Source organism: Halichoerus grypus, chromosome 11, assembly GCF_964656455.1.
Source record: "Halichoerus grypus chromosome 11, mHalGry1.hap1.1, whole genome shotgun sequence".
Taxonomy (NCBI): Eukaryota; Metazoa; Chordata; class Mammalia; order Carnivora; family Phocidae; genus Halichoerus; species Halichoerus grypus.
In genome coordinates this window covers 31,970,513-31,994,276 of record NC_135722.1, presented here as the reverse complement: position 1 = coordinate 31,994,276, position 23,764 = coordinate 31,970,513, and the positions used below count along the sequence as shown (strand labels likewise).

The 23,764-nt window shown below is 38.5% G+C and overlaps 1 protein-coding gene across 1 annotated transcript in view; it reads right to left on the bottom strand.

Annotated features, from left to right (window-relative positions):
- Positions 1–1,591: 1,591 nt before the first annotated feature.
- SLC5A12 (solute carrier family 5 member 12) overlaps positions 1,592–23,764 on the bottom strand; it is a 45,071-nt gene continuing 22,898 nt past the window's right edge. Inside the window, exons 9-15 of the mRNA XM_036100909.2 lie at positions 21,529–21,641; positions 15,067–15,134; positions 10,186–10,272; positions 6,924–7,090; positions 5,218–5,321; positions 3,653–3,780; positions 1,592–1,744 (exon numbers count right to left, since the gene is read on the bottom strand). Coding sequence (XP_035956802.2) covers positions 1,592–1,744; positions 3,653–3,780; positions 5,218–5,321; positions 6,924–7,090; positions 10,186–10,272; positions 15,067–15,134; positions 21,529–21,641 — 820 coding nt within the window. The remainder of the gene's footprint in view (positions 1,745–3,652; positions 3,781–5,217; positions 5,322–6,923; positions 7,091–10,185; positions 10,273–15,066; positions 15,135–21,528; positions 21,642–23,764) is intronic.

Here is a 23,764-nt window from a genome sequence, read left to right as displayed (position 1 = left end):
ATAAGCCACAACCCAATTTTCTCTTTTTCTTCCTCTATTCTCCTCTCCTATTGAGAGTGGAGGGAAAGAAGGCAAGTATTGGGCTGTGGCTTATGAACTCCAGCTGTTTTTTAATTCCTTCATTGAATTTTTCCCCATTTTTCTATCTTCTCTCCCTAATAACAAATACTGGTTACATAATATTTTCCTTGTCTCATGCTTCTTTTAAGGTTTTCTCCTCCTGGATTACATTTAAACAACATAGCCTTTGGGGTTTCTTACCCTTGCCCATTTGGACCATTTCTTTTTATTTTGCTGACATACTACTTCTAGGCCTTTGATCTCACCTGGCCACCAAAATAAATATCTGACACCTGTCTTAATGTACCTGACACTGAGACACTGGCTTATTTCTACTATCTTCCCTCTGATCTAGCCCCTGTGGCACTGGTTCTTTTTTACTTTTTCAGGATCTTGTTTCTTTGCTTCTTCCAAAAAGCTTTCACTGCCTCTCCATTTTTTAACGACTTTTGTTCTATAGTTTCCTCTTACTCCAGAGCTTAAAAAATATTTTCGAGAATTCAACCATATAGATCTTTTCATCTGTCACCTAAGCCTGATGGAACACGTTGAGCTTGCACGTCAGAGCTGAATCAGTACAGTGTAAATCCTGTCGATGAGATATTTTGCGCCAAAGAAGACCCCATGACTAGTGAAATCTGTGTGCCACTAAGCTATTTGCGAGGTTCTTTTCCACAATGCTATCCTAACAGTCTCCTATAGGACATTCCTTGTTCCTCTTTACCCGGCCCTGGGGAAAGACTCTAGACTTCTGTTGAGCAGAATCAATTTTTCTTTGTAAGGTGATAGAAAGACCTACTACACCAAGAGCCCAAAGACAGAAGCGTATTTAGTTATCACTGTTGCACTAACTAGATATACCAGTCCCTCTCCTGTGCTGAGCAAAATTATTCCCAAGGCTTGGTCAGGACAGTTGTAGGAGGAGGGGTGACTGGAAGAGGACTTCAAGGTATGAGGGTGTGGCGCAGGGTGAGGGGGTTAATGGTAGTTAAGTGTCCCAACTGCAACTGCAACGTGGGGTGTTGTGAAATGTGTCTCCATCTATGTGAGATATGGGGGTCGGGTGGATGGCAATCCTTCATTTTATCAGCAGTGATGGAGAAACATTTAATATGCATACCCCCTTCCACATTCAACCTGTGAACTCCAAGATATGTGATGGCTCAAGAATTACCAAAAAACAAAATAAAACAAAACAAAACACCCTGAAGTTTAATATGACATAAAGCAGGGACTGACTCTTTGCACTGCCGTGACATCCAGTCCTAATTTAATCCAGGAGGAAGTTGCCAGGGCACTTAAGGGTGGGCTGTTTCTTCTTACCTGAAAGTTGGGGTCTTCCAAAGAATGTCCTGAGAATATCCAGGGGAACAGTCATTTTATTTGTGGTTATAAATAAGTATAAATAGACATTAGACATCCCTGTCTTCTAGCAGTGACAACTACACACGTCTACTAACCAATAGGCAAGCAGGATGTGGACTGTGTGTATCTGTGTGGGGGGGGGGCGGGTTATATTTTTGTGCATGTGTTAGAAATGGGTAATCTTCTCGAACGCCATATTGCTGTAGCTTTTGTCCTTCGGATCATGGCCTGGAATATGGACCAGGTTTTCTTGCCTGGGTCCATTCTGTAAGGCAGATTCAACCCCTTGTTTCCAGGAACTGCCATTCTCAAGGTTTTCCTGAGGAAAATGAAAAGACACATATTAGGGAGTTACTCTTGATGTATTCCAAATCACACGGAGAGAATCTAGCTGAGCACCTCCCCCTCAAATGATATATGATCACATGATATGATATCGAATCAAATGACATGTAAATATGAAAGCAATGCCTTTCTTGATTGATAACTATGATAACTCAATCCATGTAGGTACTATCTCTAATGATAATAAAAACAGAAAGAACAATTTAGTAAGCATTTGCAATATATCTTGCATTGTGTGAAGAAATGTATATTGTATATCTGTCAGTTAGTATTGTAGCCCTGTAAGGTAATAGTCTCAGCTCCTGAGGAGAGACAAACCTATGTCTCAGATGGTGGTGGTGCCCTTCCTTCCTGTGAAGAGCAAGGCCTCTAGATCATAAGAGGGGGACCTGCAGGCTGACTCCCCCACAGGCTGCCCAATGTCATTCTTCAGGGAAGGAGCCCAAGAATGACATACTAAGTGTTTCCTCCCCCTCTCAGTGCAGCCTTGAGGACAGAAGCTGCCTATATCAACAGGATTTATCATCCATCCCAGGAAATTCTTGCCCAGGAACATAAGTCTGTAAATCAGTAAATAACTTGATTATTTCCTTCTAGAACTTCCTCAAAAATCCATTTATCCAAACAATACAGTGCTCGATCAGCTGCTTTCTCTGCCAAATAGATTGCCTTCACATTCTGGACGCCTGTCACGATGGTGCTCTCCTTACTTCAGTAACTATTACACTCAGCTTTACTTCATATACATGTTATTAGGGTGTTTGGGGGAAGGAGAACAATTAACAACCTAGGTGATGTGATATGGGTGCAGAGTTTGTCTTCTAGAGTACTAAAAGAACAGAATGTCTGCGGCTGAAAGAATGTGAATAAGCCGCAACTAAGAAAAGGAAAAAAAAAATACACTCCTGCACTTAAAGAGGCCGAGAGGACAGACATAGATAAGACCATTTGCAAACTTAACAGGAAACGTTACATCTCCCAAGATTCTGCTGTTGTCAAATGCCGTAACAACGTGAGGGATTATTGCTCTCTTACCACATGGGCCCCAGACAGCTTTGTTTTCATTCCCAGCTCCCCTTAGACTCCTCTCAGAATCCTTCAGTGGGAACCCAAAGCTTACAAAAGTCACGTCCAGCACCCCTCTTGTTAAGGGTGGCATTGCCAGCTTCCCTGGAGGGTCCCCACCGCCCGGAGATGCATCAAGTCAGCAAGTTCAATTTGGTCTGACCCCAGGCTGTTCCTGGTGGTCTTTGGCTGCTACAACCCTGATAATACTTGGAGAGTATCTCTAGCCCTGCCTGGTCTAAACGCAATTCTCAGTGGGACAGGAAAGGTGTGCATCCTGCTGCTTCTCTAAGAAGCTCCCCCTGTCCATCTGACTCTATATTTACACTTCATGGAGCTAGAGACGTCTGTGTCTGGGTGGCACTGGATGATCTCCTCCCGGTTCCCAGGTAAAAGCTGAAGTTCAAAGAGGTTAAACAATTTACCCAAGGCAAGTAAGACGCGGAACCGGGATTCTCTCCAGGGCTGACCCTCAAGGCTGTGCTTTTCACCATGATACTAGACTGTTACCCCTGTTTTATTCCTTTTCTACTGTTCATTTTTATGTTTGTCCTAGAATTCACCTTTAGAAGGGTTAACAGGAATTTTTGAAATTGATCACTTGCAGTGCCAACAATTCAGCCTAAAGATACATTTACCTATCAACATATTTATGTGCTCAGAAGCTAATTAGCTAGGTAACTGAAGTTGAAACAAGATTCGGGTTGTAACATTCATTGTCTTCCTTTCTCACAGCCACTTTTCAGGTGGTCTAAATCGGCAAAAAGGGAGGCCCTTTGAGCTCGTATGTTTTTCAGAAGTTCACACATCAGCTCACCTCCTCCGTCCCACCGTCATGCTGAACACCACACCAGCACAGTCTTTTGTATTTTTCAGACCAAAAGCAAAATAAATTGCAAACCGGTCTAATTAGCAGTGGTTGAATATCCTTGCTGCTCTGGTGACCTATTAACAGAAGGACAGACGGATTAGGTGATTGCATGCTTCCAAGGCTTTGTTAAGGGTTTAAGTATTGTATACTTACTAAGTTATTCACTTCTTAGTATAAGGGTGAAAATAGGCCTGACTGGTTAATAGACAGAAATTGGTAACTGCTCAAAGTGAGTGTGGGGATAGTTTTTAAATATCCACGAACTGTCAGGTCAGGCAAACTCACAGATAGAGAGTTAAGCAGAGATACCATATTTATTTTTAAATATGGATTATGGAAAACTCTACTCTTACACTTTGTAGGTTACCAGGAGGGATAGCATGAATCATAATTTCTTCCTCTAGGAAAACTCAGTTTTTCAGCCACATCAGATATATTAGAGGTCATCAGAGTCATTATTTGTAAAATTCAAAATGTTATTTTTACTGTTTCTTCTTCCTTCCACCCCAGCATCCTGAATCAGCAATACCCTCACATTCCCTCCAGCTAGTCTAGACTTTCCTCACACCTCCTTTCCAATCATTAAAACATACCTGTCCAATGTCCCATTCTTTCAAACCCTGCTGTGGAGTAAGAGTCAGTCACATTGATATTCAAACCAAGATTTAAAGACTAACAGTGTTCCCTGACTAGAACCTTTGTAAATTTTGGTATAATGATAACTGTTCGCAAATACCCAATCTCATTCAATGGCTGTCTTTAATTCAATAGCCAGTTTAGTCTAAATGTCCCTAGATGGGGTAGCGGAGTATCAGTTATAACCTTGATCTCATTCCTCCCATGTACCAGACACTGTGCCTGTCCACGAGCTTTTTCCAAATTCAAATTTCTTTCTAAAGATAAAATAGATTTTATCTATTCTTAAAGCTCCAGATTGAAGTTGAAATGATATATTCCCTGGCATTATGTTACTCTGTCAAAAGACATTCAACCAAATAGAAGTGTACTGCTCTTAATATTTATTTGTTAGTAAGTACCTTCTATGTACTAGGCACATTTTATGTAGACTACAAAACATATCTAATATTCATGAAATAGATATTGTTGGGGCACCTGGGTGGCTCAGTCAGTTATATGTCTGGCTCTTGCTTTTGGCTCAGGTCATGATCTCAGGGTCCTGGGATCGAGCCCCACATCAGGCTCCACACTCAGCGGGGAGTCTGCTTCTCCCTCTCCCTCTGCCTGCCGCTCCCCCTGCTTGTACCCTCTCTCTCTGTCAAATAAATAAATAATAAAAACATATGTTATATATATTAATAATAATATGTATATGATAATCAGGAGGATGGTTTTGTATATCAGCTTGGAGAGAGTAGACATATGTCTCTGGGAAGAAGGGCTTCTTGCCATGGATCCAAAATCACACCAGTAAGCCATCCACCTAGCCCACCAATGCATGAGGCCAGCCCATGTCTTCCTTGGCCCCAAAGAGAGGACTGTATGGAACCCACCTGTTATGAAGCTAATGATTATCCCAACAGCAATGCATCCGAGGCAGCCCACGGTGCTGTAGTAAAGGTAGGAGATCGAATACCAGGTATCGGCGATGGGAAGTCTGTGGACAACAGCACGTGTCAGCACTTCCATGGGTTCTGATGTTATGATCCGCAATGATGTGGAGGACCGCTGATAGTTCACTGTAGGGCCTGGCATTTCTCAAAATTCCAACACTTTAATTTTTTGCCATTTGGTTATTCTTTTTTTAAAGAATCAATTGTAGACTAGTTGTGCTTTGTATTGCACTCAATCCAACCCATCCTTGCATTACAAATATTGCCATGTAGATACTAAATTATGAGAGATACAATGAGGACCGTGCCTCCCATTTCTTTGCAGCTTTAGACATTTATTAAACCCAGATTTAGTGCCAAGAATTGTGACAGATATTGGAGATAAAAAGATGAGTAAGCCACAACGTCTACATAGAGGAGTTAATGGGCAATCATAAAGGAATGGTAGCACCTTGGTGGAATAGGAGCAAAGGATTCTGGGAACATTTAAAAGAGTATCAAATCCAGGCTTATGTGTGAGATAATACCTGAGCTTATTTTTAAAGACTAATTAGTAGCTAATCAAGCAAGGAATGTAGTTAGGGCCAGGATTTAGCACTCTAAGAAGAGAGGATAGAAAAAGCACAGGCAGGAGAGAAGAAACATGGTGGACTTGGGAACTATAATAGGTTGGCATTATTTGTAAGATTTATGGAATGGAATGGTTCTAAACTAATTGAAACTCAGAGGCAAGTGGAAGCAACATAATGGAGTGCTCATAGACTATGTAGCCAGGACAGTTCTAGGATGCAGCTCTACCTACTTCATCCCTCAGCACAGCCCATAATAATTTTTCCAGCTGATATGCAGAGTTAAGGAGCTATCCCACATTTCTTAGATTTGTTTCTACAAACAATGAGAGTGTGAGGTTGTGCATTTATTAAAGTCAGGGACAGTGCTACAGGCTACATATATCTTCTCTCATTTAATCCTCTCAAAACACCAGCAAAGTAAGGATTATTACCCTCATTTTTCTTTCAAAGACTTGAGAATTCAAGAAGTGACAAGTTACTAACTTGTGCAGACATAGAGTGGATAAATGGTAAAACCCACATCCAAACCTAGGCATTTCTGATTTCAAAGGCCGTGGTCTTCTCCCTATACCGTGTTATCTCCTGTGTCTTGGTATCTTAAATGACCTATTCCAGCCAGAAAGAGAAGGAAAATCTTTTGTTAAACCCCATTGAGTTTGATCTAGAAGCTGCCAGTTCACATCAGTGTCCCCAGCTGCGTATGTCCACAACCATTCTTCTCATTGCCCACAAACCTATTCTACTCAGGTCCTTTACTCGTTCAAGGGCACCATCTCTGATCTTCATATCCACTCACCTATTTTCAAACCCTCCACTACTTCTCCTGTTTTGCACTTAGACTTCCGATTAATGTTTTTGCTGAGTTCACTCTTGTGAATCCCGGGATGAGGGTAATGGATATCTGCGGAACATTCAACAGCCCTGCACGGCACTCTTCAATGCTGGGCACAGCCTGGCGCAATTCTCATAGGAAAGCAAGATCTGGCTCGTTGGACTTTTCCCTGGAGAATGCATCTCCCTCTATCCTGGTTACGCACTCCCTGGGACTGAACACCATCTTCAAGGTCCACATACCTGCTAGGTAGCACTGTAGGCACTGACTCTGTTACATTTGATGGGACACAATGGTCTGTGGATAAAGGCAGGGGCCACGTCTTAGAGTCTGGTGCAGGGTAGACAAAGGCTCCAATGGCCACCCAAAATGACAAGGTGATTCCAGTCAGCAGGCCACCTAATGCACCCTTGATGAAAGGAAAGAAGAAGTCAAGGAGAGATTTAACAAAGCTGTTGAAAGTAAAAGGAGATGAAGAGTCCATGCCTCAGAGATTCTTATTATCCATCCCAAGTCTTGGCCACATGGGCTGTAAACAGCCCACCCAAACTGCCTTTTTTCCAACCCCCACAATGCAATTTTATTTAGGAGTCACTTGTTCCCTCAATGAAAACATTGGAGAATGTCATAAGGGTCACTATTTTTAGATTTCTAGCAGGAATTTTTTCCCCTCCTTTTAGCTTCTTCTTACCATTTAATCTGTTGAGAGATGTACAACATGATGACTATAGTTAACACTACTGTATGATATACACGAAAGTTAAGAGAGTACATACTAAAAGTTCTCATCGAAGAAAAAAGTTTTTCTTTTTCTTTTTTTATCTGTATGATATGGTAAATTTAATGTGGTAATTATTTCACTATATATAAGTCAATTCATTATTCTGAACTTCTTAAACTTATACAGTTTCATATGCCAATTATATCTCAAAACTGAAGGGAAAAAAACACCTGTTGAGACTTCAGTTCCCAGTAGAAGAGTTTCAGAAGCTTGACAGGAAAACCTCAGAAACTGGAGACAAAGTGGTCGTTTTTCATTGACAGCAATTAGTTGTCTCCCATATCTCTTCCCAAGTGATTCTGGCAGAGACCCTGGCTCACAAGTTTGGAGTTTTTGTTTGAGTCTAAATACTAGCAAGCATATTTACTAGTCTTGTCATTTAAGGGTTATATTCCTTGATAAACAGTGAAAAGTCAATGAGTAATTGAGTCATTTCTCCTGCATAGGAGATAGAGCACTCTGGCAGTGACCAGAACTGGAGAATAAATCTGGATGCTCCCAGTCTCTGCTGGACAGCTGAGCCTTCTCCGTCAGAGAAAATAACTTGTTAGTTTATTTATCCAGGAAAATACTTTTCTGATAAGAGGACTGGAATGTTTTGTTCATTATTGTTTGGGGAAACTAAAGCAATGTATATGATTCAAATACTTGTGCCTTGGTCTAGACCAGGGGTCTGCAAACTTCTATTACAAACAGCCAGCTAGGAAATATTTTAGGCTTCGTGGGCCATCCAATGTCTGTCACAACTACTTAGTTCTGCCCTATAGCACAAAAACAGCCATACACAATATGTAAACAACGGAGAATAATTATGACCAGTAAAACTGTTTATGGGCACCGAAATGTGAATTTCATATATTTGTGGGTCATGAAATACTGTCTTCTTTTAATTTTTTCCAACCACTTAAAAACGTCAAAACCATTTTAAGCTTGCATGCCTTACCGAAAACTGGATGCTGGCTAGATTTGGCTTGAGGGGTGTAGTTTGCTATCCCCTGGCCTACCAGTAAAGGGTGAATGGATTTCAGCAGGAGGTTCAACCCTCAGTGATTTACAGGAGCTGCCTAGAAAGCCATCCTGAGAAGGATTCTGGGTTTGTATCCACGTTCTGTGGAAAGAGAACCGTGACTGATTAGTAGTATCAGCCATGGACAGTGACAAGGGGGGAGGTAACCCAAATTTGTAATGTTTACTTTCCTTTACCTGGAACAAGGTGGTTTTCTGAACTAAATAGAAGGACCACAATTCACTAACATAGATAATAAGTTAATGTGTAGAAGGACAAAGATGTTATATATTATATAGCTCATTATTAGTTTTTTTATGGCCAGGATATTGCCTTCCCTCATATCATCTCCCCAAAACATAGTTATCCTTGTCAAACTCAATATCAGAAAAGTTAATTAAAACAAATAAGACTGGGGGTGCCTGGGTGGCTCAGTCCATTAAGCGGCTGCTTTCGGCTCAGGTCATGATCCTGGGGTCTTGGGATCGAGCCCCACATCCGGCTCCCTGCTCAGCGGAGAGCCTGTTTCTCCCTCTCCATCTGCCTGTCACTCTGCCTACTTGTGCTCTCTCTCTGTCAAATAAATAAATAAAATCTTTAAAAATAAATAAATAAATAAATAAAAATAAAATAAAATAAAACAAATAAGACGGTAAGGGAAGCACTACAAATTACCAAATGCTCCCTACCTATCCATGCTCTTTACCTAGCTCTGAAAGATTTATCTAGAATAGAAGTCAGCAAGGGTCAGATAGCTGCAGAGACCTAATTAGATAGATCATGTGACTCAGGCTTCATCGAGCATCCTACAGTATTTAAACAATATGCAGTCAGGTTTTTTGTAGTCAAAAGACTTTCTTTTTTTTTTTTGTAGTCTAAAGACTTTCTAAAAATATATGCATGTAAATGTATGGACAGCAATAAGTAAAAAAAAAAATGACAATTTTGCTAGATTGAGAAAGTTATGAGTTTTAAGCTATTTTAAAGAGTTACTATTTTTCCAAATAAATGTTCATTTTGATTTATATTTATTATAAGTCATCCAACCAACATTTACTTAAAGATATACTATTAGCTTGTGAGATCAGAATATACCAGGATTGTTTACTCTCCCTTTCTTAAATTAGTTAATTAAGTTAATTAAATTTGTGATAACCTTAGGTGAAATATGGAAAAAATGAAATTCACATAGTTTTTTAAGTTTTCAAAATTTTTTTAACCTAAATTTTTCCTGAATTCAGTATATATTTTAAATTTCATTTTGTGGGCCCTGAATTTAGGGAGGACAATTTAAACCCTAAAGAGTCAACTTTGATGCCATGACATCTGTACTTCGTGTTCAAATCTTACTTTCCTTGTTTCCTGTCTCTAAGAAGGCTTCACTGAAGTCAGAGATAGGAGTTTAGTTTATTTCTACTATGGAAAATAGCCACCATTTTTTTTCCTGGTACAGAGAAATGGCCTTTCCAAGAAGTGGGAAGAGAGAGAAAATGGCTGGGCTTCAGTTTTATTTATTTTATTTTTATTTTTCAAACAATTGGAAAGGTAGATCCAGGAGCTTTTATTTTACTTATTTTTTAATTTAAATTCAAGTTAGTTAACACATAGTAGTTTATTGGTCTCAGGGGTAGAATTTAGTGATTCATCCAGTGCTCATCCCAACAAGTTGGGCTTCAGTTTTAGCTGGGAATCATGGAGAGACATGCAGGATCCTTACCTTCCAGTTCACAAAAGGGAACAAGATTCCCAGAAGGAACAAGCCCAGCATTGGTCCCCCGCACATGCCATGGATGCTGAGAGCAGCCTGTGGAACAAGACAGATCAGATCAATGCGCCCACTCCCCTGAATCCATGGTCGCCTGGGATCACTCTTTCTTAGACTCGGGATAAAATTTAGTCCTAATCCTGATGGTGGAACTCATTAATCATGTGCTTTCTGGAAGCCATTTTTCCCTTCTGGGGAGATAAGCACTATATAAAATAATAAAAATACATACAAACATACATTTGTGTGTTTTTGTGTGTGTGCATGTATATACATACACACAGGAAATTTGGATTTGGTAGAAGTAGTTTTTCCTTAAGGTGGAACTCATTGATTTGCTTACATTTTCTATCTTGTCAAAAAAAACCCTTTCTTTTTATAATGTACCAAATAAATATATCTGTAACTAATGTTTCATATCTTACATGACTGATCACCTATTCTAACTTAGTTTGAACAATTCTATCATTTTGATAATAATAGATTACCCCACTCCCACCATCTCACCCAGAACACCTCAAGGATGTTGAAGCATTAAGTTAGGACATGACGGGGAGGCCACTGGACACTCCATATCTCATCTCTCATTTTTACAGCTCTATTCTCTTTGAAAATTGAGGGAGTTTGACAAAGCATTTCCATATCTCTTAGCCTCTGTTATTGAGCCCACTGAATTGATAAGGAGTTTTCATTAAACTAATTTTCTATTGACCTGTAGCCTTTTCTATGGCCTTCCAAGAGTCTTGGACATACACATGCACTGATATGCATGTAAGTGTGTGCAAGTGCCATACATGTGTGTGTGTGCACACGCACACACACACACACACACACACAGCTAGCTATCCTGCAGTGCAGCCCCTATCTTGTTCTATCAATGCAACTGTAGGACTCTTAGATCAACAATTGAGAATAGGATGCTCTAAAGATCCTATATATACCTTACGTTTGTCAGGCACCACCAACGTGCCAGATAGTTAAGATGAACTACCAGGCACTCAAGATAAATGACTTCATTCATCCTCACAATTACCCTGTTTAGTAGGTATCACTAACTGAATTTTATAGATGAGAAAACTGCACTGACGGAAAACATATTAAAGGTATAATTCCATTTAGAAAATGGGAAAGGTAAGATTTAAGAGATACAATCTAGGTTTGTTTGGCTGTAAAACCTACATTTTCTCTCCTAAAGGAAGTCTACAGAAAAAAAAAAAAGTCAAGAACACAAACCCTCCTGATGGCCTCCTCCTATTGTTTAAGGAAAAAAGAGTTCTTGAAAGATTCCATCACTAATAGTCAGAATATTTGGATTCTAACTTTGGCCCTGCCTCTCATTACTATGATTTGGTGAACCTTCTGTTATTAATTCAGATACATTCTATTTCAGAGAGTCTTCTTTATGAAAAATAGATAGGACCAAGAGGCCATCAAGTGCCCTCCATCTGTAATGTGATTTTTTTTCTCTAGAAGGATGAGCTGCAATGCATTGTTATGTTTGTTTTTCCAGGTTAATTTTTTATGAAGTCAATACCACAAATGGATCTTTGACAAGAAGGAGGCAGATAAGATTAAAGTCAATACTCTTCTCCAAAGTCAATACTTAATTTAATATTCTTGACATTTCCTCTGTTGATTGATAGCATGAATTCATAGTTGCCATGGTTGCTGAATTTGGAAGCTAATTTACTAGTTATTATATGGGAGAATCAATACGCTTAGATAAGGCATTTATGTCCCCCAGTGGAGGAAAAAACATTAACAATCTCTTAAAAAGTCATCAGCCAATATGCTTCTGGAAAAAAAAAGGGTCTTCACATGATAGAAAGAAAAAAAAAATCCAATAGTTTCTGGTTTTTGAAAATATATATTTCTGTAATTTACACAACTAAACTAATTTTTATCTTTCTTTTTGTTATTGTTCTTAAGCAGGTTCAATTGAAGGAAGGCTGAAAGCTCATCCAACAGCTTTTTCCTCAGTGGGCAAATCTCACATAAGTCGCTCCTGTAAGCAGGGGGTGATGGCTAAGAACATATGTTTGGGGGGGTTGCCTTGCTGTGCCTTAGCTTTCTCATATATCAAGTGGGGATCACAATGCCCGCTTCCTGGGTTTTCTTGTGATTGTTCAATGTGGAATCTGAGAAAGGCCAGAATAGTGACTAAGCATTCAGGAGCACATAATAAGTACCCCCCAAATGTTATCTACTATTATCCTTTGTTTCTTTTTCTTAAGTTTTAATTTTAATTCCAGTTAGTTAGCATACAGTGTTACATTAGTTTCAAGTGTTATCCACTATTATTATTATCTTATTGTTATTACCTACCCTGTTAGTGAGCTCTCTGGTTCCTGAGGCATGCCATTTGATTGTTGGACTGTTTGGGGACCCAGAAAGCACTTTCTTAAGTTAAGATAAGAACGTGCTGGGAAGTCATCACAGCCCTTAGCAGAACTAGATGATAATCATTAAAATAGAAGCATAATGGATAGAATGGCCTTTCCCAAAGGGAGCTCTGCAAATCACTAGTTAATGGGTGATCTCTGCTGCTTCTATCTGCCCCTTCCCCCTATTTCTGCCACCACCACCACCCCCTGCCCTCCCACATATGGTCTATAGTCACATATTTAAAGTAAAAAGGGGATGCTCGGCTGGTTCAGTTGGAAGAACATGCAGCTCTTGAGCTCAGGGTCATGAGTTCAAGCCCCATGTTGGGTATAGAGATTACTTAAAGAAGTAAAACTTTAAAAAATAAAAATAAAAAATAAAGTGAAACAGGTTTCTTTATTTTGGGACTTCCCAGGGCCTTCAATATGCTAAAACGGCTGTGGATTTCTAAGAGGGGAATGCAGTGTAGAGCATTTCCCAAATGTCTCTAACATTGGAAACTTGCTTTCTTAGAGTATTTCACAGGATGAAAGTCTTCAGAACACACTTTATAAAGTCCTAAGCTAGAACAGTAAAAAGACCTTTGTTGAAGAGGATTCAAGCTGCCCGCCCCTGGGCACCACCCACAAACACATACCATGAGTATGGGATGGCTTTGTGAACATGAAATTAAACCTGGCTCTATTCCTCACGTGCACAGGACTTAGGCTTCAGTCTTCCCATCTGTGAAACCTGAACATGAATGTCCCATTATGTTCAATACAGCAAAGCTGTTTGTAAAATTAAATAGGGGAATTATAAGTGCTTTTCTGTACCTGTTAAATCAGACATATTCAAGGAAAGGAGAGGGCCATCCTATAGACAATATCTCTAGGAAACCAGAACTCAGAATTGCCATCTGTTGCCAAACAGCATCTCCTAAACTGTGTGAACTGTGGGGCCTACATTGTAAACAATCAAGAAAGTGGGCCCAGCAGATAAGCAGTGGGACAAGCAGATGAGAACATCATTCACAGTCATTCCCTCTTCACAGTCAGTTTTACTTTATACCAGTCTTGGAGGGGTCCTTGTCTATTCTAAAGCCCTTCCTACCACAATTGGAAATAAGATTAAAAGGCAAACATTTCTGGGAGACAACAAAATAGAGATTTAAATATTCACTAAATTCAACGCCATGATACTTTCTTAATAGTAAATGTTGGGATAAGGGGAGGAAGCAATGGGGCCCAATGCCTCAGAGTCAACTTGGAAATGTGGTCCCTGGGAAAGCTGCTGAGGTCACTAAAACTGCCAGTTCCACTGTGTGGATGGGCAAACATCAAAGTGCCCCCAAAACTGGGAAGAGATTATCAAGCATCTGTGATGAAACAGTAAGTTCCTAGCTTACTGGAGAGGGCACCGGATTTCCAGTCCCAAAGACTCTTATGTAGACAACTGAATTACCGTGTCCCTCAGTCTCCCTGACCCACTCCCTGAAGCTCAAAATGGGAAGAACAGAATCTGCATAAGTCATCGTTGGAAGGATCAAGGAAGATGCACAGCTCTGCAAACTAAAATGCATTCTATAAAAGTAAGTGATTACTCCTCATGCACCCTTATGCATTTCTTTGTTGATGCAACATTTATTGGAAAACCTATGCCATGCCAAGATAATATAAAGGATGTTGAAATGATGCAAAGATACACGTGGGATGGAGAGGGCCAAAGCAGAATGAGAAGATGGGCTTTTCTGCTGTTGTTTTGAGAGGTGGGTGATTTGCGGAGGGAAGAGAGGTGGCTCGGGAGACAAGGGATGTAAACTCAGCCACTGATCGGCTGTGAGAACCTGAGAAGGATATGTTCACTCTTTTCTATAATCATCTCCAAAATGAAGATGCTGAAACAGATTATCCTTGAGGCTCCTTCTAGCATCATCCTTTTCTGGAAATGGGAGTTGGACAGATGGGAGGCAGGTAGAGGTGGGCTCCCTCACTCCTTAACTCTGTGACTCTGGGACAATCCCCTCACCTCTCTACTTCTTAGTTTCTTCATCTGTAAAGTCAGTCCATGAATCATAATACCCTGGGAGAAGTGATTAAATGAAGTAATACATCTGAGATGGTACCTGGAACATAGTAACTCTTCCATTAATAGCAATTGTTCTGATTTTTTTTGCTATTATAATAATCACTTCTACTTTTATTTCAGGATCATATATTCTCAGATCTGGATTTTAAAAGGGCTTCTAATTTAATTACAGTGTCCCATGTCACTGATTTCCATTACTGGTTTTTAATAGTTTCTCCTTCTGAAAGTAATTTCAGTTGAAACTTTACATGTATGTTTAATTCGGACCCGGTATCTGGGAGTCTCAGCATACAGTGCTTGGAGGAACAGGCAAAGCATTAGCAAAGAAAGTGGGTAAAGAGCTGCTCTGAAATCAAAGGTGTCTTTTTTCTCTTTCATTACCTGCACGACGCCTCCCATGAGGGATGCAGCCACAGCCATGGAGGTACACAGCACGCCAAACAAGAGACCTGAAAGAAAATAAGCTCATGACCATGGTCCAAGCTGGCTTTGAGGGGTTTCTTGAGCTCCTGTCCAGGACAGTTTCTGAGGCAAGCCCTTTTGGAAGGATCTCAGTGAGAACTGTCCTGGCCATTCAGCCATCGCAAGCCCCAAGAGGGACATGTGGGAGGCTTCGTTCCAGGTCAGGCAAAAGGAGCTGGAAGCCAGCCTCTAGGGGTTTTCTCTCCAGGATTCAGGAAGAGGGCCATCATGTGGACACAACATGAAAATGTGGAAAAGGCACTGGTCTAGACTAATCCAGGCTCCATTAGTGGGAAGTAATTGCAGTTTGACCACTCATCAAAAGTTAGCTGAAGAAGTTACTAACCTTTCTGGGATTCAAATAGTTCTTCATCTTTAAGATGGCTAACAAACTGAGTGTTCTAGAGGGGAGGGGGGTGGGAGGATGGGTTAGCCTGGTGATGGGTATTAAAGAGGGCACGTTCTGCATGGAGCACTGGGTGTTATGCACAAACAATGAATCATGGAACACTACATCTAAAACTAATGATGTAATGTTTGGTGATTAACATAACATAATAAAAAAAAAGAAAAGTATCTAACAAAAATGTGAGTCTTTCAGCTTTATGAAAGGCCAAAATTTATGATTTATGTAAATAAACATTGTATTATTTGATCCAAAAAAAAAAAAAAAAAGATGGCTAAGTATCTATACATTTTACCTCATGCCATTTGCAACTCTGGAAAGTTTTTCTAATCTCTTTCTTTAGTGCTTTATTGATACCATCCTTCTGGCCCTGAGTATATTGCAAAATGATTTATTTGTTTACATATCTACGTGGGAATGCCTCAAGGGCCATCAGAGTATGGGCCCTGAGGCTTCTCATGCAGGGCGTCCAGGACCAAGGGAGCTTGCTGAGTAAAGAAGCAGACGCCTCTTGTCATCTTTTTAAGATGACGAGTTCTTTTAAACCACCTTTAAGAAAAGAATTGTTTTTATATATCTTTGTTTAAAAATCATCTTAAAATTGCATTAATTTCCCATTATAATCCCTAAACTAAATAAGAGATGGAGAAAGAGATGAAGAGTTGGAAATATAGACAGAGACACAGTGACAGAAATGGAGGGAAAACGATTTTGTTTATTCTGTTTGAAATTATCTCTCAGCTAAATATCTAGCTCAGTTCCCAACATGACATGTCATAGTACGGAGTCCAGACCGTATGTCAGGCACTTTACCGGTGCCAGAGCTATCAAGTCAGCACCTGATTCCTGTCCCAAAGATCTCACATGCTAGGAATAGATTACACATGAATAATGCATCCAGCTGTGCCTGGTACATAGAAAGTACTGTGTGTTTGCTATTATTATTATTATTATTATTATTATTATTATTATATTCAAGTTTAGTACATGATATTCATGATATTTATTATCAGGAACTCACTTTTTTTTAAAAGATTTTATTTATTTATTTGACAGAGAGAGACACAGCGAGAGAGGGAACATAAGCAGGGGCAGTGGGAGAGGGAGAAGCAGGCTTCCCGCCGAGCAGGGAGCCCCATGCAGGGCTCGATCCCAGGACCCTGGGATCATGACCTGAGCCGAAGGCAGACGCTTAACGACTGAGCCACCCAGGCGCCCCTCAGGAACTCACTCTTAAAATGAAATTATGCTAGCAACTTTCAATGCAATATTTTCCAACTTCTCAATAAGCCAGAAAAATAAGGAAGCTCACAACAACACTAAAAACCAAGTTTGATCAATCAAAACATTTTGGAATTCTAAAATTATTCTCATTATCTTTAAAGAGGATAGACTGGACTGCAAAAAACAATGTTTGCCCTGATTCTGAACTGCTTCATGAATAAGGAGAACTCTGCCTACCTGAAAAAAATAACAAAAGACATGTTTTCTGTCCACTACAGACTTCCCTTCTGCTGGGCCAACAGTTATATGTTAAATGAAACTCTAGGCAGTCATCTCTCAATCCAGAGGTTCTACTTTTTTGTGCTGACCAGAGAATTGATTCATTCCTCCTCTCCCCCAAACATTATACTTCCACCAGATCACAATCAATAGAAACCATCGAGGCAGGAAATTTAGGGGAAATTGGTGGCAGTTCCATAGAGACCTGGAGTGTATGGCACCTCAAACAAAGCAGTAAATGTGGAAAGGAGAGAAAGTTCCAGAGTTGCAGCAATTGCTATGGATTTTCCAAGTGTTACATCAGCTCAGAGGATCAGACAATAAACCATAGGCATAAAAGAAATTTCTACTGTCATCCAACATATTTCTGAATATCTTTTAGAAATTGAGAATTGTACTGGAAGTAATGCCCATTCACCTGCTATTAGCTTTAATCCATTGTGCAAGATAGTGAGTAGAATCAAGGCAATTCACCTACCTAGTTAACAAACATGTGATCAGCATTGATCTCTCCTTGTTCAAGCGTAAGTAGAAAAAAAGAGAAATGCAGGATCCATGCAGAATATCACCAAAGGAATGAATATATTAACCTAAAATCTGAAATACACAGTATACTTTCTAGAAATAATTTACCTTAGGAAGCAGAAAAAAACGTATTTAGAAACTGTTTAGCAATTTTAATATGATGCAAAAACACATAGACTCAATGAAACAAACAACTTCAGGTCAAGAGAAAGCAAGTGAGGTGAAAAATGGCAAGATAGGGTGCAACACCAATAAATTTAGATGAAAATGGGTCCAACTGAGCTAAGAAAGGACTATAAAGAAATTAAAAATGGTAATTGACCAAGCACTTCCACTCCTAAGTATTTACCAAATAGAAATGAAAATATGTTCACAAAAAGACTTGTACAAGAGAATTCATAGCTCCTTTATTCATTATAAACTCAAATGAAACACCCTAGGTCCATCAACAGAATTAGAAGTTTAAAAAACTGTGGTATATCCATACACTGTCATACTATTCAGAAATAAAAAGGGATGAACTACTGATATACAAAACAACATGGATAAATCTCATAAACAAAAACATGCTGAGTGAAAGGAGTCTTACAAAAAAAAAACAGCGTGTACTGTGTGATTCCATGTATATGACATTCTAGGAGAGGTAAAACTAATCTATGGTGGAAAATATCAGAATAGTACTTGTCCCGTGCTGGGGGGGGGGGGGTGGCAGAAGGATTAACTGTAATAAGCAAGAGAGAACTCTGCAAGGTAATGATGATTTTTATCTTTAGTGGTTGAGTTACACAGGTATATGCATTTGTCAAAACTCAGCAAATGTATACTTACCATTTGTCTATTTTATTGTAGGTAGATTTTACATAAAAAGTTTTAAACAAGTATTCAATTCTAGTTAATAATGTGTATGCTAAAATAATTAGGGGGAAGTACACTAATATCTGCAATTTACTTTTAAATGTATCAAATATATGATATATTAATGGATGGATAGGGAGCTGGATGGATATATGAAAAAGCAAGATTAGGACAATATTAATGGAGAATCTAAGGGGTATATATATATATATATATATATATATATATATATATACATATATGAGAATTTATGGCAAACGTCTTTAAATTTTGCTGTAGGATTGAATTTATATAATAAAATGTAAGGAACAAAATACAATCGCAGGATTAAAATCATGATTGTTAAGAAATTTACTTTGTGAAGAACTCAAAGTAACATCAAGAGTAAACTTGAGTTCTTGAAGTGTGCAGAGAAAAAGAAAAAAGTTATGAAAGTAAGAGAAAAAGTAAAGCATATGGAGAACTAACAACCCAAATTAGAAGAATATTTAAGAATAAGGAGGTGATAAAACTCAGTATTTTCAGGCGCTCACTAAAAGAAAACCAATTAGAATTTTGAGAACCAACAAGGGTTGGGTAAATGGCCAGATATGTGCTCTCTACAAAACAAAACAGAGAAACTATAGGTTTTCCACTTTGATAATAAATGCTTTAGAAGATACTATGGAGAAAGCATCCCATTCATAATACCATAGAAAGGAGAAGAAAGAAAAAGGAAAAGTAGAAGAAGGGGGAGGAGGAAAAGCTGAAGGAGGAAGATGTGAGTGTAATTAACATCTAGGATAGAAAACATGATACTACTAAATAGAAAAATGCTATTGCTAGACAGAAAGCTTACAAAGATGTCAATTCTTCCCCCAAACATTTTAGATTTAATACAATCCCACTGGGATGGAGGTGCAGCTAGATGACATACAATAAAGTATTTTAAAGTCAATCTAAAGCATAAATAAACATGTATAACCCAAAGTTTGTTTTTGCAGGAAAAAAGTAAAGAGCAACAATAGAAAAAAATTTTAATTTTAAACTAAAAGAAAAGTGACAGAATTTGCTCTAGCAGATATTTTAAATAAAACACTATAAAGCTATAATATACAACAAGATGGTATTTGTCCTGCAATTGGTAATTCAATTTAATGAAAATAATATATAAGATCCTTAAATCCTTACAGATGAAAGAATCTTATATTGTATATTATCATCACTGAAATATTAACAACCAGTGAAGATTATCGGATTAATGATGCTTAGAAAATTGGCTGACATAGGTAAAAAAAACAATTTAGATCCTCTTCATAAATCATAAGTCAAATAATTTGAATACATTTAATATTAAATGTGAAATATAAAATCATTTACAATCTAGAAAAAATAAGGAAATCTATAAATGGGTTTTGAATGGGAAGAAATTTGTAAGCATAAAGAAATAGATAAAATAGTAAAAGAAATGATACACATATTTGATCAAATATGTAATTATAATTTCTGTACATCAAAAATGTATTTTAAAAAATCTGGGGGACATTCTGCAATATACAAAGGTCACATTTCCTTTATACATGAAGAGATTTTACAGGCAAAATTTCTAATATCTCATCGACAAACAGAAAGCATAGATTTTCACAAAAAATACAAGTGGTTATTCATCATCTGAAAAATGTTCAAAATTCACTATAAATCAAAAAATGTAAATTAAAGCAAAATGTGATGTTATTTTGCCCATGAATTTGGCCAATTTTTAAAAATACTAATGTCAAGTGCACAGAGAAATATGTCACTACTCACTGCTGCCACACATAAATATTATTAATTGGACCACGCTGGAAATATTTTTCATAATATATATCCAGAACTGTCAGTGAATTTGTATTATTTGATCTGGTAATTTTCTTTTTTTTTTTTTTTTAAAGATTTTATTTATTTATTTATTTGAGAGAGCGAGAATGAGAGAGAGAGAGAGAGAGCACATGAGAGGGGGAAGGGTCAGAGGGAGAAGCAGACTCCCTGCTGAGCAGGGAGCCCGATATGGGACTCGATCCCGGGACTCCAGGACCATGACCTGAGCTGAAGGCAGTCGCTTAACCGACTGAGCCACCCAGGCGCCCCGATCTGGTAATTTTCTGTTGGGGGGTTTTACTAAGGAAAAAAATTATGGATGCCATCAAAGATTAATGTATATGGGTATCATCACAATGTTACAAAAAATGAAAAAAGATTCTAAAAAGTAACAATATAAAAATAAAAAAGTAAGCCATTTTGTAGACTATCGATCAAACATTCAAAAACCATGTTTTCAAATAATGCATAAATGACACAGGAAAATGCTTGCTACACTATCCTAGGAAAAAGAACCAACCAGAACAAAATTAGGCATAATTTTGTTTAAAAAGTACATATATTTTCTCCAATTACCTACATTTTTTTGTAATAAGTGAATAAACATATAATTTGTTTATACTGAAAAAGAAGTAAACTCTGTAAAACTATAATTCAATATGATAAGTGCTACAGTGAGCATAAACATAATATGCAACTGTGTGATTAAGCAAGGAGCAATTATTCCTTGAAGTGAGGTTACCAGGAGTTTGGTAATAAAAAATTCTTTAGAAAAGAATTTGGCATAATGTATAAACTTGTCAAACCCCCAAGTTGTACACCTGAAGCTAATGTAACACTGTGTGTCAACTATACTAAAAATAAATACATAAATAAGTAAATAAACAAATAAATAAAAATTATAAAAAAGAAAAAGAAATCATTTGACTTTATTAGACAAAGTGACTGGCCATAGTGAGCAGAACATCTTCCCATGTAGAGGGATGAATATGGTCAAAGCAAGACATATGCAAGAGATGTTGAAGTGATGAATCTAGAGTGTGGGGTGAGTACAGAAGAGTGTCGAATAGAAGGTTGGTGAAAGGTAAGCTAGCTGGTAATTCTTCCCTGTTACCCTCCTGATATCTTTGGAAGTGTGAATCCTTATGTGAAATTCCTCATACACTCGGTGTGCATTTGTGCCTGTGAGTCCTGAGTAGCACGTACCATATTCACATTTCATGACATGGAGTAGAAGTTGCAGTGGCTCTACCTACATAAGCCTTTACTGATCCAGGTGCTCAGCTTGTCGGAGAGATGGGGAAAACAGCTCTTGACAAAGTCCTCAAAGGTCACCGTTGCTAAGGCATTGATGCTGGCAGCCACGGTGCTACAGGGAGAGAGAAGCGAGAACATAGTCCAGGCTAAACAAAGCTGACCAGCCTGCCCCATCAGTCAGGGCAAACAGACAAGGCAGGGCTCTAGAAACAAAAAACAGATGCAGACATATGTCCTTCTTCTGGGACTTCAGGTGGGCTACATGGCCTGCCTACTCACTCTTCAAAGCTGCCTTTGTGCTTTGTGCTCTTTGATTTCTTCAAACTCTAGTGAAGAAGCTTGATGTTCATGCTCTAATACCTACCAATGCCCCTGAACAAGACATTAAATGAATTAGCAGGCAGTAAAAAGTTGTGTGTGTATTTAGGTTGGACTTGAAGCAGTGACTATCCTAATCCAGGAATCAGTACAGTTTGCCACTCATTAGTCATTCATTCATTCATTCATTCCTCCATTCATACCATTTATGCATCTCTTCATTCTAGGTACTAGGCATACAATGGTGAACCAGAAAAACATAGACCTTATACTCTGCAACACAGACATTCAACAACCAATTACACAATTGATCCCAGTTGTTAGGAAGGAAAATAAGGTGCTACGAAAATATGCCTTGCAGGATCCTAAGCTGATCTGAAGTTAGGGGATTCTTCCCTTGGGAAATGATGATTAAGATAGACACTGAAAAGACCGATGCAAATTGGGAAAAAAGAGGTTCTAGAGCAAAGGGAAAATTACATTTAAATGCCTCTAGCTGGAAAGCTTATTGCGTTCAACAACCTGAAGCCCCCAGGGTGGTAAGAATGCCATCAGTAAGGGAGAACGGAGCAAAAGATAGGATGGAAAATGGGCAAAGACTAAAACTACATAAAGATTTGATATTCTCTCTGACTTTTCAACCAGAGTCCAGTCTTATGGCCCAAAAACTCACTTTGATGACAGAGAACCTGGACGTTGAGGTTTTCTTTTCAGAATAGCATGAAAGCTTATTTAATTCCTTATTTAATACAGACCAGGAATATTTTAGCTAGTAGAATAGATAACAGTGTTAAATTCATGTTATGCAAAATCACAACCACAAACAAAAGTTCTGGAAAAGAAACCAGCTGATGAACAAAATCTGGCCATCTGTAAATTTTCCACTGATATTCAGTAGCTAATTGTTTTATTATCCTCCAGTGCTCATCTGAAGACAAGCTAGAGCTGTGCCAACAGCATGGGAGAAAATTCAAACTTTTTCTTTTTTCTGAAATGCAGGATAATGGTACCATTAATTTTAGCTGTAGCTTACTTTAGTTGGAATAGTTCCAGGTCCATCACATGCAAAATTAAAAGTTCCTTTCCTAAGCGGCAGATACAGCAAGTAGAAATTTCCTAAAACCCATTTCTAGGGAATTGAAACTGTAAGTACTTTGAGATACATTCCCATTTTCCTGAGAATCAATGCATGGTGCGTGTTTCTTGCCAGACTCCCCTTCTATCTGCAGCTCCATGAAAGTCAAATAAGGAAAGTAGGTGTCCAAATAAAAAGAGTCCACATTCCCAACAGTTTTGTCTCAAAATACATCATCTGAAAGTCTCAAACATTAGGATTGACTCTCAAATCCTTTGAGAGAGAGGAAGCAAAACGCTGAATTTGGCCCATATAGAACCTCTGCTGCGTTGCCTTTTTAATCAGGTATATTATCCATATGCCAATTTCTCAGATTCTAAAGCTTCTTTAAGATGGTAGAAATCTTTCTTTTTAATTTTTCCTATCCCTCAACCACTATCTATTTATTGTATCCCTATTCCTGTCTTTTCCTTTCTCAACTCAACATCTGACTTAAGGCTGTAGCAGAAGAAATCTCTCTATAGCACGTAGTGTCCACTGTGTCCCTCTCTTAGAAGTTTTGGACTTGAGACCATAAGAGCCATCCATTCTCTTATGGGGGAATTATCTGTTGACAACTACATGTTCTTTAATCTGGAGAGACTCAGCCTTAGAGTAAGAGAAAAAGATGCATAAGTAAAGCTCTATAGAGAGGGACAAAATAAAAGCTAGAGTGCCACCCTTCTTTGTGACTGATCTCTGGTGCTCATTTTTTCTGTCCCAAGTTTCCCTGAGATCTTAATCTCAACACCACGGAATAATAACACTTTGTGTTACTGAAGCAAAATCCTAAAAAGAATATT